Source organism: Ovis aries, chromosome 10 (assembly GCF_016772045.2).
Source record: "Ovis aries strain OAR_USU_Benz2616 breed Rambouillet chromosome 10, ARS-UI_Ramb_v3.0, whole genome shotgun sequence".
NCBI classification, from domain to species: Eukaryota; Metazoa; Chordata; class Mammalia; order Artiodactyla; family Bovidae; genus Ovis; species Ovis aries.
Window position 1 is genome coordinate 15,984,733 of NC_056063.1, and position 16,067 is coordinate 16,000,799.

At 43.0% G+C, this 16,067-nt stretch overlaps 1 protein-coding gene across 3 annotated transcripts in view; it reads left to right on the top strand.

The window, feature by feature from the left end:
- Positions 1–16,067, top strand: part of COG3 (component of oligomeric golgi complex 3) — a 59,943-nt gene that overhangs the window by 23,882 nt on the left and 19,994 nt on the right. For all 3 annotated transcript variants that reach the window (XR_006060912.2, XM_027973548.3, XM_060394314.1), the window contains exons 13-16: positions 1,027–1,187; positions 4,930–5,041; positions 8,799–8,923; positions 13,470–13,559. Coding sequence is in view for 2 of the 3 variants with exons in the window: in XM_027973548.3 (XP_027829349.1) it covers positions 1,027–1,187; positions 4,930–5,041; positions 8,799–8,923; positions 13,470–13,559 (488 nt within the window). In the remaining variant the exon portion in view is untranslated. The remainder of the gene's footprint in view (positions 1–1,026; positions 1,188–4,929; positions 5,042–8,798; positions 8,924–13,469; positions 13,560–16,067) is intronic.

Below are 16,067 nucleotides of genomic sequence, written 5' to 3' on the forward strand. Positions count from 1 at the left end.
TCCAAGGAGTGTCTTTTAATTTCATGGCTGCAGTCACCATCTGCAGTGATTTTTGGAGCCCCCAAAAATAAAGTCTGACACTGTTTCCCCGCCCGCCCCCCCCCCCCACATCCCTATACAAATTTAATATATTTAAAACTTGGGTTGATGCCTTGTCTCTTTTTGAACCAAGATGCACTTTATCCTGTGACTAAAATAATAATGGGGAAAGAATTTTAAAGTCTGTATAAAATTAGTAATAAAATAATTACAGTTACTGTTCTTTCTGGCATCTGAAATCCAGAGAGAACCAACCATTAGTTTTGTTTGGGCATTTCTAGTACACTCTGGGGCTTCCCAGGTGGCTCAGTGGTAAAGGATCTTCCTGCAACGCAGCAGAGCCTGGATCGGGAAGACCCCCTGGAGAAGGAAATGGCAACCCACTCCAGTATTCCTGCCTGGAAAATTCCATGGACAGAGGAGCCTGGCGGGCTACAGTCCATTCTGGGGTCACAAAGATTCAGACACGACTGAACACATGCCTGACTAGGGATTGAAGCTGGACCCTTGGTAGAAGAGTGCGGAGTCCTAACCACTGAGTCTTTGAGGAATTTCCCCATTTAATTTTTTTATTTTTCCTTGTAAGAATGTTAGCAAGTCATTTAGTATCTGTGGAACTCAATTTATATGTAAAATGGGGATTAACTCAGTTAACAAGTTGCTTTAGCCATCTCTCAGGATTGGTATGAAGCTATATGAGATACCTTTTGAAAATCACAGAGCACTTTAAAACTAAGATTTTATTATTCATATTAATAATAGAAGTTATTTCAGAGAGTCTCAGGAAGAAGATCTAAGCGAAAATTTATTTCCCAACTTTAAATCTGAGGAAATCGGAAGACAGTTATTTCAAAATAGAATATAACCAGTCCTTGAAGCAAGACTGGTTTATCCTATTGTAGACAATTTTGTAAGGTTTTGCTTGTTTAAAGAAAGTATTTTCTAAATCTAAAGGAATGGGTGATTGCACTTTTGTTTTTAAATCAGCTGAACAGCTGGGGGCATTTGCAGCTGGTGTAAAGCAGATGCTAGAAGATGTACAGGAGCGGCTTGTCTACCGGACCCACATCTACATTCAGACGGACATCACGGGCTACAAACCAGCTCCCGGAGATCTAGCGTATCCTGATAAGTTAGTTATGATGGAGGTGGGTCGTCTTGTTGGATCTGTCATCCACCCCCACACTTTTGGATATTTTATACCGGTGAAGATAGGATATTTCTTTTTAATTCTCATTCAGGATGCAAAATCAAGGGAAACTTGCTGTGAAATCTTAGGAAATAACATTTTTCAAAAACTGAACAGAAATGATTTGTTACAGTGTTCTTTTTTTTGTCCTTCCTTTAAGTTGTGTTTTATAAACATTCTGTTAAGTTATCTCTTCTTTTCCATTATGCATTCTGTTTTTAAGGTGAATTTGTGTTTTCTTTTTTTTTTGTAAGTGGCATCAGTTCAGCTGCTCACTCGTGTCCGACTCTTTGCGACTCCATGGACTGCAGCACACCAGGCTTCCCTGTCCATCACCAACTCCTGGAGCTTACCTAAACTTATGTCCATTGAGTCGGTGATGCCATCCAACCATCTCATCCTCTGTCGTCCCCTTCTCTTGCCTTCAGTCTTTCCCAGCATCAGGGTCTTTTCCAATGAGTCAGCTCTTCGCATCAGGTGGCCAAAGTATTGGAGTTTCAGCATCAGTCCTTCCAATGAATATTCAGGACTGATCTCCTTTAGGATGGACTGGTTGGATCTCCTTGCAGTCCAAAGGACTCTCAAGAGTCTTCTCCAACACCACAGTTCAAAAGCATCTTCTTTGGTGCTCAGCTTTCTTTTTAGTCCAACTCTCACATCCATACATGACTACTGGAAAAACCATAACTTTGACTAGATGGACCTTTGTTGGTAAAGTAATGTCTCTGCTTTTTAATATGCTGTCTAGGGTTGTCATAGCTTTTCTTCCAAGGAGCAAGTGTCTTAATTTCATGGCTACAGTCACCTCTTCAGTGATTTTGGAACCCCCAAAAATAGTCTGTTACTGTTTCCATTGTTTCCCCATTTATTTCCCATGAAGTGATGGAACTGGATGCCATGAACTTAGTTTTCTGAATGTTGAGTTTTAAGCCAACTTTTTCACTCTTTTCTTTCACTTTCATTAAGAGGCTCTTTAGTTCTTTTCTTTCTGCCATAAGGGTGGTGTCATCTGCATATCTGAGGTTATTGATACTTCTCCCGGCAATCTTGATTCCAGCTTGTGCTTCATCCAGGCCAGCACTTCGCATGATGTACTCTGCATATAAGTTAAATAAGGAGCGTGACAGTATACAACTTTGATGTACTCCTTTTCCTATTTGGAACCAGTCTGTTGTTCCGTGTCCAGTTCTAACTGTTGCTTCTTGACCTGTATACAGATTTCTCAGGAGGCAGGTCAGGTGCTCTGGTATTCCCTGCTCTTTAAGAAGTTTCCGCAGTTGGCTCCTGAGCCCAGCCTGGCTGGTCAGGTGCCTGAGCTCTTCCCCCAGTTTTGGGCAGCTCCTGCTCTGCGGGGTCTGCGCACTGCTCCCAGGTGTCCTGCAGCAGTTCTGTACCGAACTTCCTGGCTTCTCACCCTGGCCCTCCTGTGACAGTGAGACTCTCTGCGGCTGCCAGCCAGGCCTGTTTCCAGACCCTCCTCGGGTCAGACCTCTGTGTTGACCGTGGCCTTGAAGGCGATTCCAGGTTAGCTACCCTGCTGGATGCAGCGACGGGAGCTTCCGACCCTCCTAGAGGAGGAGGCGCCCGTGTTCAGGGTAGTGCACAACGAAGCAAAGTAGGAAAAGGCAGGAAGGCAGGGAAGCAGGCTTGCTGGCCGAGACCCTTCGGCCTGACCCTGTTTCTCACCCTGTGCCTTTAGGTCTGCCCGTTGGTGGTAAGTGACATAGAAGAGGGTCAGTAACATGAGCCACCAGAGTGGATGGTCACATAACCATGTGTCATGGTCTCTTAGTAAAACCCTGCATGCAGGTTGTCCCCTCAAAACTACACAGTACTGGTCTCCAGTTTATGGTCTGAAGACTTAGGCACATCTCACTAATCTTTCAGCTACAAATGTATTTTTGTTTCCTTTTGAGTGCTGGACAGAGTTTAAAATGCCTAGGGTATTAGTGCTAAAACAGAACCTGGAGCTTCTTATTTTTATTGATTCATTTTTTCGAATGACAAGTATACTGCTGCAGGTTACAGCAGTGGAGACAGGACATGGGAAAGGGCGGGGTGGGGGAGCTGGTGGTGTCAGCAACTGTTCAGGAAGTTAGTGAGGGCAGCCCTGGGCCTTGGCCTGTGCTGAGTTCTCGGCACCCTGGGAAGTCAGCCAGTCGGTGCACCCTGGACCTGCCAGTCACCTCCTCATGGGCCAGGCCCACAGTAAAGCTGGAGGCACAACCCAGAGCTCTAGGCAGCATGTCCCTCCTGCCCATGGGGTCAGAGCACCGAGGAGGGCGCTGTGGAGATGACCTCTGCTGGGGCGCATATCCTCAGGAAGGCATCTACCTGGTGAAGGAGCAGCCTGTGCCTTCTTGGTGGGGACCTTCAGCAGTGCCAGCTCCTTGGGGAGATTGGTGTTAGTAGGTCTGCTTCTAAGCCTGATGCAGGGACTTGTGCTCGCTTTTTCCTTTCTCCCTTTCTTCCCTTGTCTCCTTGTGAATATCAGTTTTTGTTTTCTAGATAGAGTACCTGTTTTAATAATTCTGTCTGATAGGATGTCAGGTGATTAAGTTTACTATATACTCCCCATGCCCCCACCTTGGACTTCCCAGGTGGTGCTAGTGGTAAAGAACCCTCCTGGCAGTGCGGGAGATGTAAGCGATGTGGGTTCAATCCCTGGGTCGGGAAGACCCCCTGGAGGAGCACATAGCAACCCACTCCAGTATTCCTGCATGGAGAATACCATGGACAGAGGAGCCTGGTGGGCTACAGTCCATGGGGTCACAAAGAGCTGGACACGACTGAAGCGCCTACCCCCTCCCAGTTTAATTTAGTGGTACATTTGGTATGTTTCTTCAGTCATCACTTGGCCAATATCTTGAGTGTTTTCTTGTATAGACCTCTTGGTTTAGACCTCTTGAATACTGCTTCCAGTGAATCTACTTGCTTCTTTCTTTTGGTGAGGGTCAGGGGTATAGAGTGGTCTGGCTGTTACATCTGTGTGCCATTTGGGGATTAGCTATACTTTCTGATTTGTGCATGCAGAATGAAAGGACAGGCCTGATTGATTTGGAGCCTGTCTCCTAAATAGTTACCTGGCCATTTCTTTTGTTTTGTCAGTAGCTGAATGTCTTTTAGGCCTTCATTTCTGTGTACTTCCGCCTGTATAACCAGTGGAAATTGGTAGGATTTTCACTGCCGCCTTAGTAGTTAGTGATGGGTATATTTGATGATATTTTTTAAGCAGTGAAGAAGACCAGATAGTTTCCAGTCCATAAGATAATTTTTTAAAATCTGTTTTTAAAAAGACCAAACTGTAGCTGTTCTCACATAAAGAGAAAACCATGGTGTGAGTTAGCTCACTACTTGATACAAGCACGTCTGACATCCACAATGTATCCAATCTTAAATCTGAGTATTTTGTTTCTAAATATAAAGTCGAAAATTAAGCTTCTAATCTGAGCCTTGTATATTTGACTCTTTAGCACATACCTTGTAATGGTTCTGAAATGAGTGGTTCAGGAAAGTCTGTTTGCTTTTATGAAAATAAAGACACTACCAGTTTAACTTCTCATTTCTATGTGCTGTTTTGGCATGGTTCTCTTAAGTAGTCTATTTATTCATGAATTAGGATATATATTTTTTACTTTATAGAAACATTGTGTGTTGCTAGACACAGCTGAAAGCTAATGTTCTCTGATTTCTTTATACAGCAAATTGCTCAGAGTTTAAAAGATGAACAGAAGAAGTTACCACCTTCAGAAGCTCCGTTTTCAGATGTTCGGTTAGAAGAAGCAGAGCCTCCTAATAGTCTAACAAAATCTGGTATGTTATGCTGTCTTAACGTCCATTATTTAATTCATTCATTTACTATTCATTCACTTAATAAACTTATATTGAGGACTTGCCGTGTCTCAGGCATGAAAAACTGTTTATGCCGTTGAGGAGCCCACAGTTTAGTGAGGGGAGATTGGCATGCCACAGGCATTAAGCAAGAAGTTCAGGGGTGACGGGATAAAGATACGCACAGGACTCTGGGACCGAGGAAGGACCATGGAAGAATTGTGAAGGGGGATGAGCTTTGTGTGCAGAAAGGCAGGTTCAGTGAGAGCTGTGGAATCTGAAAGCTGTCATGTGGATGAGTGTGAGAGAGCCAGGTGGAATAAGGTTGTTTAAGACAGAGCAGCTTGGAGGCCTGCAGACAGGAGTGGAACACCATTAGGTGCTTGGGGAGGTCACGTGGTTTGGTGTGTTCGGGCACGAGTTATTTGTAGGGAAGGAGCAGCTGAAGCAGGCCAGAGTGTGATAGGCGTCAGGTGATAATCTCATGGACTTGGGAATTCTAGCTACTTGTACCACCAGTGTTGCATTTTTTAATGTGCCTGGACTGGGGTGAAAAATCGACAGAAATGTACGGCATAGCTTGAAGTAGGGTGCATGTTATGCAGGGAGCAAAATTGTCTTAAGAGTCGCCCTGGATAACTCGTGAGTTATCTCGTGCCCCCTGTGTTGGCAGGTGGATTCCTAAACACTGGCCACCAAGGAAGTCCAGGGTGGCGTTTAATGGGTCTCATTTATGATTCACATAATAGTCCTCGTGGACTGCACTGCTCTAGAGCGATAGAGAGGAAGGCTAGCTTAGACATAAAGACTGCGGAGTCAGTGACACTTTGGGATTGTATAAGATCACCCAGGACAGAGAAGCAGGACAGGGGCGGAAGTCTGGGGGGACACTCGTAATAGGGGCTGACATTAGGAGCAGATGGAGGGAGTGGACCGGTACCAGGTCGGCAGGGAAAGAACAGCCAGAGGGCTGGGAAGCAGGAAGAGAGGGTGTGATCAAGTCAGAGGAGGAGGGCTTGGCAGAGTGGTTTGAGTAATGAGCTGAGAAATAAGAAATCTGAGGACACTGTGGCCAGAGAGTGGGATACCGAGTTTTAATAATTAAGAGGTAGAATAGTTCAGAGTAGTAAAGTCTGTAGAAATTAATAAAAACGTAATTCTGAAAGAAAGTTAAAAGAAACTGTCTGGACTAGGGGTGCAGGAATGGAAGCAAAGGTCTTTGGAGTTGAGAAGGTCAGGGGCAACCACATGGGTCATCCATATGGTTACTGATGTTACTCAGAATGGAGATGGAACTGGGGATGGAAAGCAGGACTCTGAGTCTTGGCAGGGGGAGCAAAAAGAAGAGAGTCATCACTTTTCCTGGTCTTCTGGTGTGTCAGAAGTACCTGAGAGAGGCCTCTAAAGTGAGTCCTTTAGCTGATGTGATGTTCATGTGGCAGGAGGAGTGAAAAAGTGAAAGTCGCTCAGTCGTGTCCAAATCTGTGACCCCACAGCCTGCAGCCCGCCAGGCTCCCCTGTCCATGGGACTCTCCAGGCAAGAACACTGGAGTGGCCTGCCTTTCTCTCCTCCAGGGGATCTTCCCGACCCAGGGATCGAACTTGGGTCTCCTGCATTGCGGGCAGATTCTTTACCATCTGAGCCGCCAGGGAAGCCCAGCAGGAGTAGATGTCAGGGCAAATTGGCGGAGGGTCCATCCTGTGAAGAGGCTGATTATCAGTGTCTTCAATAAGTGTAGCCCTTAATCTCCATGTCGAGCAAGTGAGGGCAGTGTGAGGCTCACGGAGGAGGAGACGAGCAGGCGCGGGAGATGCCCTGCAGCCGGTTTGCGCTGCTCCTCAGAAGAGGCAGCTAGTAGGCCCTGGACTTGGCTGTATAAGGAACTTTTCCCCATCCGCCGCTTCAACTGTTAACTGTTCTCAAGAAAATGAAAAAAGGAACAAATAAATTGACTTCCAGCATTAAGCTACTTAAACACATTTATTTCACTAAACTTTATAACTTGGGAGTACTTTTTGGGCTCTTTCATTTTGAAGGAGGAATCCTGCAGATAGCCTGATTCTCAGCAAAACTATGGATACTTAATCTCCTTAATATTCCATGATATAATTTGTCTAGTTCATTCTTTCCCCTTAAGAAATTTTATATAAGGTAGGTATCCTAGTTTAAAGTAAGGCAGAGCTTTTAAAACTTTTACAAGTATCACATATTTTTGAAAAAAAAAAAAAAAAAAAAAAAGCTTACAGAACGATGAAGAGAAAGCACCGACCCTCAGTGTTGCCCTCAGCCCTTTCCTGCATAAATCTATCCGCAAGCCTCCAGGTCTCCTCTTGAGCATATGCAGATCTGGCTGTTTTAAATATTTTTTATTTTTTTGGCTGCGCCGCATGGCTTGCGGGATCCTTAGTTCCCCAACCAGGGTTCAAATCCAGGCCCCCTGCAGTGGAAGCAGATGGAAGCACTGGACCGCCAGGGAATTCCCTATAGCTTTTTTTTTTTAAAAAAAGAATTCTGTTTCGTTTGGCTATACTTTTACTTTTTTATTATTAAAAAAAATTCAAATACACAGAAACATGGAATGATACAATGAACACCTATGCCCACCACCTGGATTTAAGACTTAATTTTATCATATTGTATCTATAGTTTTGCTAATTGTCTTCCCTGGTGGCTCAGAGGTAAAGCATCTGCCTGTGATGAGGGAGACCTGGGTTCGATCCCTGGGTCGGGAAGATCCCCTGGAGAAGGAAATGGCAACCCACTCCAGTGTTCTTGCCTGGAGAATCCCATGGACCGAGGAGCCTGGTGGGCTACAGTCCACGAGATCGCAAAGAGTTGGACACAACGGAGCGTCTTCACTTTCACTTATTGACATCATTGCAACTTTGCCTTTGAGTAGTTCAGCATCTCTCCCCCTACCCCCCAAAACGGGACATCTTTCACGTAACCATAAACCATTATTGCACTGAAAAATTTGGTAATGTTTCCTGATGTGTTCTAATACGCAGCCTGCATTTCAGTCTGCCCTTCTTGTCTCAGAGTGTGGTCTCAGCTCCACTCTGACGGCTTATCCGAATTCTGGTCCCCCCACCCGGGTGACTGTGCTTCTCTCACAGAAGTGTTTCTGTGCAGCTGTGCAGCCACATGCCTCTCCTTCTCCTCGTCACGCTTGCTGGCAGCTGTCTTTTCTGACCTGGGGAGGGTGGGGTGGGGGTGGGGCTGGACACACAGCACTGGTCCCTTGGGCACGGGATACACTGTGTGGGCCTGGAAGTGATGCAGTTCTGCACGTGGAAGGCTGCCAGGCAAACGAGCTTTGATTGATCTTCCTGTGTAAAGCGCTTTGTTTTCTTGCCACCCCCCTCCCACCCCCGCCTGTGTCCACTGACTATGTTTAGATCCGTCTCCTTTTTACTGGGTGCACGGTATTCTGTAATGGGTGCATACTGCTCCTGTAGTTCATAAAGATAGTTGATTCCAGTGTGGAGAGGGCAGCTTGGGCTAAATGCGGGAGGCTGGAATGCACAGATGTGGGTATTCGTGTGTGTTCTCAGTCAGTGTGTCGAATCTCACCTGTCACTGATGTAGATTTCCTTTGACATTCTCGATTAGAGACGAGGCTAGAGAAAATGGATGCCTCCAGCCTTTGATTGGTGACAGAAACTAATTGACAGTTTATAATTGCTGTGCATGTAAGACAGACCTGTGAAATGTCTTCTTTTCCACTTGGGGTTTTAGGTTCATCTGAATCTCTCAATCCTAGACCACAGACCACGATTTCTCCAGCAGATCTTCATGGAATGTGGTATCCTACAGTTCGACGAACTCTTGTCTGTCTCTCCAAATTGTACAGATGTATAGACGTATGTGTGTCAGTCAATCCTTGTAGCTTTACTGTAAATTGCTTGCTCTGTGACTTAAAATGTTTTTTAATTTAAATTTTATTTTAAGATCTTGATGCAATATATTTTGCTTGGTATTAGATTCAGATAATATAATTTTTGTATACAAAGATAACTTTAAGATCACTCTAACTTAGAGATTCTTAACCTGAGTGTTTTGTAGGCCTTCAGAATCCTCTCATGGACTTTGCATAGTCTGTGAACACCTTGAAGTTGTGGGTAAAATTTTGTCTATGTTTGTATTTGTCTTTTTGAGAAAAAGGCCTATAACTTTTATTGTTTCTCAAAGCCTGTAGCTTTTGTTTCTCATGGCTACAAATACATTTAAAACTATTGATTAGTTCATCTGTCTTTAGTCTATAGATGAAGACAAAGATGCAGGAAGGTTAATATGTCCAATGTCACATAACGTATATTTTGTATAATATACATTTAGTACTGAATGCAACTACTTTTGTACTCAGTTTAAGTCAACTTCTTTAACAAGTGTTTCTTGTCACGCAGATTACATGTGTTTCTAACCATGGGCTAATTATTTGCTGAAATTAGCAGTACCCTTTTAGTTTTTTTAGCCTCAACTTATACTGCACATTTGTTTCAGGTGGCATTTATTTTAAGCATTTCAGTTTAACGATATGTCAATCACTGAATGACCAGTTGTCTACATTTATTTAATGTTAGTGTTAAAACCAAAAAAAATAGTTTATAAAAATCAGTGACTTTAATTCACTTTTCAGAAATTAATTTGATCATTACAACTTAAATAGCATATGAAGAGAGAAGTGATTAAATACAGAAAGAAAAGAAAGTGAAGTTGTTCAGTTGTGTCTGACTCTCTGCGACCCCATGGACTGTAGCCCTCCAGGTTCCTCTGTCCATGGGATTTTCCAGGCAAGAGTACTGGAGTGGGTTGCCATTTCCTTCTCCAGGGGATCTTCCCGACCCAGGGATTGAACCCGGATCTCCTGCATTGCAGGCAGATGCTTTACTGTCTGAGCCACCAGGGAAGACTACAATGATCATGTAATTAATTGTTCAGAAGCCACTGTCTGTTTAGAGTGTGGGTCAGAAGGGAACGTGTGTATCCCCTCCCACTCTGGAGATCCTCTGTGCTCACTGCCCTCTGGCCTGAGCAGGATTGCACAGCTGGCTCATGGGTTCACTGAAGAGCTCACTACTTGATATCTATGTTAAACTACATCATTCCTGGAGTTTGTGCTCGGAGATTCTGGAATTGAACCAGAAAGCACCTTTTACTCCATTCTGGGACTTTTAGGGGTGAGGCCGGGTCGCCTGTTGCAGAGTTGGATTCTCAGCCATTTTGCCCAGCTGCTGAGGCCTCTCCCAGAGGGAGACTTGGATGTTGGCAGCCCTTCTTCCCCAGGTCCTCCCAGTAGGTGTATTGAATGAGAGTGTTAGGCTGGGATTCAGAAACTTCCTACAGCGGAGCCAGGATCCCAGGGGAAATACAGGGGGCCCCATTCCACGTAGGACTTATTGTCGTCACAGACCCTGGTGAAGTCTCTTAGGTGCTTAGTGGGAATTTTAGGCAAACAGTAGGTAGGCCCATGAACGACACTGTGCCTGTTTTTATTTTATGCCCTAGGCCTGCTTATTACATTTTCACTTAGCTTACATTCAAATCTTATCCCTCTCCATCTGACCAGTCAAAGGTAAAGAAAGACATGAGCAGGAGGAAGAAAGGGTCTCAGTTGAACCTGTCTTCCTAAGGCAGGCAGGGTGAGTGATCTAGCAAGTTCAGTTCAGTCACTCAGTCGTGTCTGACTCTTTGCGACCCCATGAACTTCAGTACACCAGGCCTCCCTGTCTATCACCAACTCCCAGGGTTTACTCAAACTCATGTCCATTGAGTCAGTGATGCCATCCAGCCATCTCATCCTCTCTCATCCCCTTCTCCTCCCGCCTTCAGTCTTTCCCAGCATCAGGGTCTTCTCAGATGAGTCAGCTCTTCAAATCAGGTGGCCAAAGTATTGGAGTTTCAGCTTCAGCATGAGTTCTTCCAATGAATATTCAGGACTGATTTCCTTTAGGATGGACTGATTGGATCTCCTTGCAGTTCAAGGGACTCTCAAGCGTGTTCTCCAACACCACAGTTCAAAAGCATCAATTCTTCAGCACTCAGCCTTCTTTATAGTCCAGCTCTCATATCCATACATGACCACTGGAAAAACCATAGCTTTGACTACACAGATCTGTGATGGCAAAGTGATGTCTCTGCTTTTTGATATGCTGTCTAGGTTGGTCATAGCTTTTCTTTCCAGGAGCAAGCATCTTTTGACTTCATGGCTACAGTCATCATCTACAGTGATTTTGGAGCCCAGAAAAATAAAGTCTGTCATTGTTTCCATTGTTTCCCCATCTATTTGCCATGAAGTGATGGGACCAGATGCCATGATCTTTGTTTTTTGAATGTTGAGTTTTAAGCCAACTTTTTTACTCTCTTTCACTTTCATCAAGAGGCTTGTTAGTTCTTTGCTTTCTGTCATAAGGGTGGTGTCATCTGCATACCTGAGGTTATTAATATTTCTCCTAGCAATCTTGATTCAAGCTTGTGGTTCATCCAGGCCAGCATTTCTCATGATGTACTCTGCATATAAGTTAAATAAATATGGTAACAATACACAGCCTTGATGTACTCCTTTTCCTATTTGGAACTAGTCTGTTGTTCCATGTACAGTTCTAACTGTTGCTTCTTGACGTGCATACAGATTTCTCAAGAGGCAGGTCAGGTGGTCTGGTATTCCCATCTCTTTCAGAATTTTCCATAGTTTGTTGTGGTCCACACAGTCAAAGGCTTTGGCTTAGTCAATAAAGTAGAAGTAGATGTTTTCCTGGAACTCTCTTGCTTTTTTGATGATCCAGGGAATGTTGGCAATTTGATCTCTGGTTCCTCTGCCTTTTCTAAATCCAGCTTGAACATCAGGGAGTTCATGGTTCACGTACTGCTGAAGCCTGGCTTGGAGAATTTTGAGCATTACTTTACTAGTGTGTGAGATGAGTGCAATTGTGTGGTAGTTTGTGCATTCTTTGGCATTGCCTTTCTTTGGGATTGGAATGAAAACTGACCTTTTCCAGTCCTGTGGCCACTGCTGAGTTTTCCAAATTTGCTGGCATATCGAGTGCAGCACTTTCATAGCATCATCTTTCAGGATTTGAAATAGCTCCACTGGAATTCCATCACCTCCACTAGCTTTGCTCGTAGTGATGCTTCCTAAGGCCCACTTGACTTCACATTCCAGGATGTCTGGCTCTAGGTGAGTGATTACACCATCGTGATTATCTGGGTTGTGAAGATCTTTTTGGTACAGTTCTGTGTATTCTTGCCACCTCTTCTTAATATCTTCTGCTTCTGTTAGGTCCATACCATTTCTGTCCTTTATTGAGCCCATCTTTGCATAAAATGTTTCCTTGGTATCTCTAATTTTCTTGAAGAGATCTCTAGTCTTTCCCATTCTATTTTTTTCTTCTATTTCTTTGCAGTGATTGCTGAGGAATGCTTTCTTATCTCTCCTTGCTATTCTTTGGAACTCTGCATTCAAATGGGTATATCTTGACCTAGCAAGAGACAGCCTTAATCTTGTCTCACTGTGCAGTAGCCTCATGAGAAACAGAGGAGAGGGTGGCAGTGCAAAAAGAGAATAAATCCTTACGCACGAGACCAGAGCCCAGGATGGTGGCCTAGTAATAAATATTATGCTCATACACATCCTTATCAGTTCTGTTTCAGGTGGAGTAGAGGCAGAGAGGAAGCAGGGGGGCTGACCGGAGTCTGTGCACACACACCTCTGGGAAGATGCAGCAGTGGCAGAATTAAATTAATCATACTTCACCTTCTGTTTTGTAACCTGATTTTGTTTTTAATTATATTCTTGTACAAGAATTTTATCACTTCCTGTTCAGCATCCTTTGATCTCATGCACAGTATTTCATAATTTAGATTTACTAGTGTTTTGTCAGCTGCCTATCATTGAATATTTATTTCCAGATTTTTTTTTTTTGGCTGCTTTAAATAATATGAAAAGAGTCGTGTATGAATCTTAGAATACAGTACTGATATTACTTGGGATACATTTTTAGAAGTGGATTTACTGAGGCTCTGTTTTAAAGTTGGTTTTGTATGTTTAAAAAGCAGCCTATATCATGAGATGGTACTGGAGTGAGAGCTTCCCAAGGTCAGATCAGGACCAGCACAGAGCCTGGCATGAAATAGGTGCTCAGGAAATAGTGTTGAAAGACACTATGAAACGTAAGAGTTTCAAGAGGTGCAAATTAGGAAATTGTGCTGGTCTAGAAAGCTTGTGTAGGAATAGGAAAGTCTGGGAGGAGTATCAGTTCACTTCAGTTGCTCAGTCGTGTCCGACTCTGCAATTGGTAGTAATGAATTAATTCATCAGATGAGGGCAAGCAAGCTGTACTCACAGCCTACATATTTCCTTTTTGCTTTGTTTGAAGTGCTACAGGGGATGTTTCTCTTTTGTTTCACCAGAGGGCAGTGTTCCAAGGACTATCACAGGAAGCCTTGTCGGCCTGCATTCAGTCACTGCTTGGAGCATCAGAGTCCATCAGCAAAAACAAGGTTTGATGAAGTGTTAGATGAAATCTGATCGTCTATAATACTATTGTGGAATGCAGCGTTTATATACAGGCACAGAAATTTAAAGCCATTTTGGCAGTAGCATTTATTTTTTTAATGTGATTTAATTTTGAGGCCCTTTGAGAGGACGTAGTACTTCATTTTAGTGCTAAAGACTAAACTAAATAAGAGAGTGCCAGCTTTGCTGAAGTACCAAAGGTGATTCTTAGGTTATAAATTCTGTGGGATAAAGGTTTCTTGTTCTAGCCTTAGTAGCAGGAAGGTACTGGACTGCTCTTTCCCTGGAATACCGAAACTGTTTTCAAGAAATCGTAGCAATCTGTCATCATCCCTACAATGACATTCCAAATAGCTGAGTGGCCTCACTTGGAGGAATCAGTCAGTTTGGAAGATAAGAGTAGGGGACCATGGATTATGTGACTAGGAGTTGACATGATTCTGTAACTTAGAGTTTTTATTCAAGAAGAAGGGATCTGGGGCTGACAGCTGTTGGCATGTGCTTCTCCCACAACCCCTGAGGTTTTTTTCCAGAAAGTATGGTTCAGGATGCTGCTCTGTTTAACCCCCCACCTAAAACACCTATAGCTCACCAACAGGGAGGAAGTTGTGGGACTGTTTCCAGCCAAAATTTCATAGCTCGTGGGAGTGTTCAGACTTTGTGAACCTTTCTAGACTTCCAGATTTATCAACTTGGTTTCTAACTTCAAGGTTTTAGATAAACTAAAAACAGAAACCTCCTCACGGAAGAATGTGGGATCCTAGACAAACTGGAAAAAGCTCTGCTTTTGTGGCCACTGTATGTTCCCATTCATGGGATTGAGAGTTGAAAGGAAATTCTGACCCGGGAACTAGAAGAGAACTGGAAGTTAAGTTATAGACAGGCAGGTTGAAATTTAAAACATATTTCCCAGCCTGAGCTTTCATATTCTTTTGTGATAGAGGGAATTAGGAAACACGTCTAACACTAGACACATGTTTAAGTAAATTGTGGTATATTCCATACAGTGGAATATACAGACGTTAAGTTCCAGAAAAGGGAATGATAAAATCTAACGTAAATATGTTAAGGTAAAAACAAGGCACAGGATACAAACCAGATGATAACTATGTAATGAATACATTCATTGAAGAAAGTAGTGATGAAAGGTTGGGGTGACTGCAGATGGCTCTCGTTTCTTCTCACACTTCCACAGTTTATACAGTGAGCATGTATTTCTTAGATTATCAGAGGGACAACAATGACCTAATTTTAAGAATTCATGTGCTTATATCCTCTTGTACCTCTGTCCTCATTTTAAAGGGAAGAATGAAAGCCCTTTTTTTTCATTATTTGGCCTTTTCCCCACACCACCTGTAAGGCCATCCTCGCATAAGGCCATCGTCTAACTGTGTTTCCTTCATATTATAAGGTGCTTAAATATATATGAGGAGACCTTCAATTTAGTAAGAATTAGCCGATTTATTTTCACAACTAAGTATGCTTTTCATCTTTCAACTTTTGGAAAAGTGATCAATGAAAATGGCTTAATGTGTTGACTTTCTTAAGGAAAGAAATTTTTTTCCATACTTAAATTGAGCACCTAGTTTATCAGTACACTAACACGATACTATTTGCTGACTCACAGTAGCTTCCGAAAAGTAAATCCAATCTGTATGATACTGTTTCCTCTTTCGGAGCTGTTAGTTCTTTTGAAAACAGAGCAATTATTCAAAATGGGTAGCATTTCCTACTTACCCAGTGCTCTGTGTTCCAGAGTGCAAAGTGAGTTTCCATCAAGTAAATCATACACGTTGATTTGTGTCTATTCAGGAGGGTGGGAAGGAGAGAGAGAACAGAGACGAGTCACCTTAATAACCTCTTTAAAGCTTATACAGCGCACCTTGTTTTACTGTGGTTTGCTTTATTGTGCTTCACAGATAACTGTGGGGGTTTGTTTCTGTGTTTTTTACAAACTGAAGATTTGTGGCAGTCCTGCGTCAAACACGTCTGTTGGCACCATTTCCCCAACAGCATGTGCTCACTTAGTGTGTTTGTGTCACATTTTGGCAGTTCAGTGTTTCAGACTTTCATTGTTATATTTGTTGTGGTGATCAGTGATCAGGGATCTTTGATATTGAGTTGCTGTAAGCTCAAATGATGATTATTTTAAAATATTTTATTGCTAAAGATGGTTAATATTTTTAGCAACAAGTATTTTAAAATTAAGGTATGTACTTTGTTTCCTTAAACATAATGCTGTTGGCCACATGATAGTATGGTGTAAATGTAACCAGAAAATTTCTGTGACTCGCTTTGTTGCGATAATCATTATTGCAGTGGTCTGGAACCAAACCCGCTGTGTCTCCAAGGTGTGCCTGTATTAGTTACTGAAAGACATTATTCTTTTTGTAATGCAGAATAAGTTCGTTAAAAATATTTTCAAAGTAAGTCTGTCTTGGGTAGCAGCAAGAAGGAGCAAACATAGCCTTGCTCTTCTTAATTAATATACA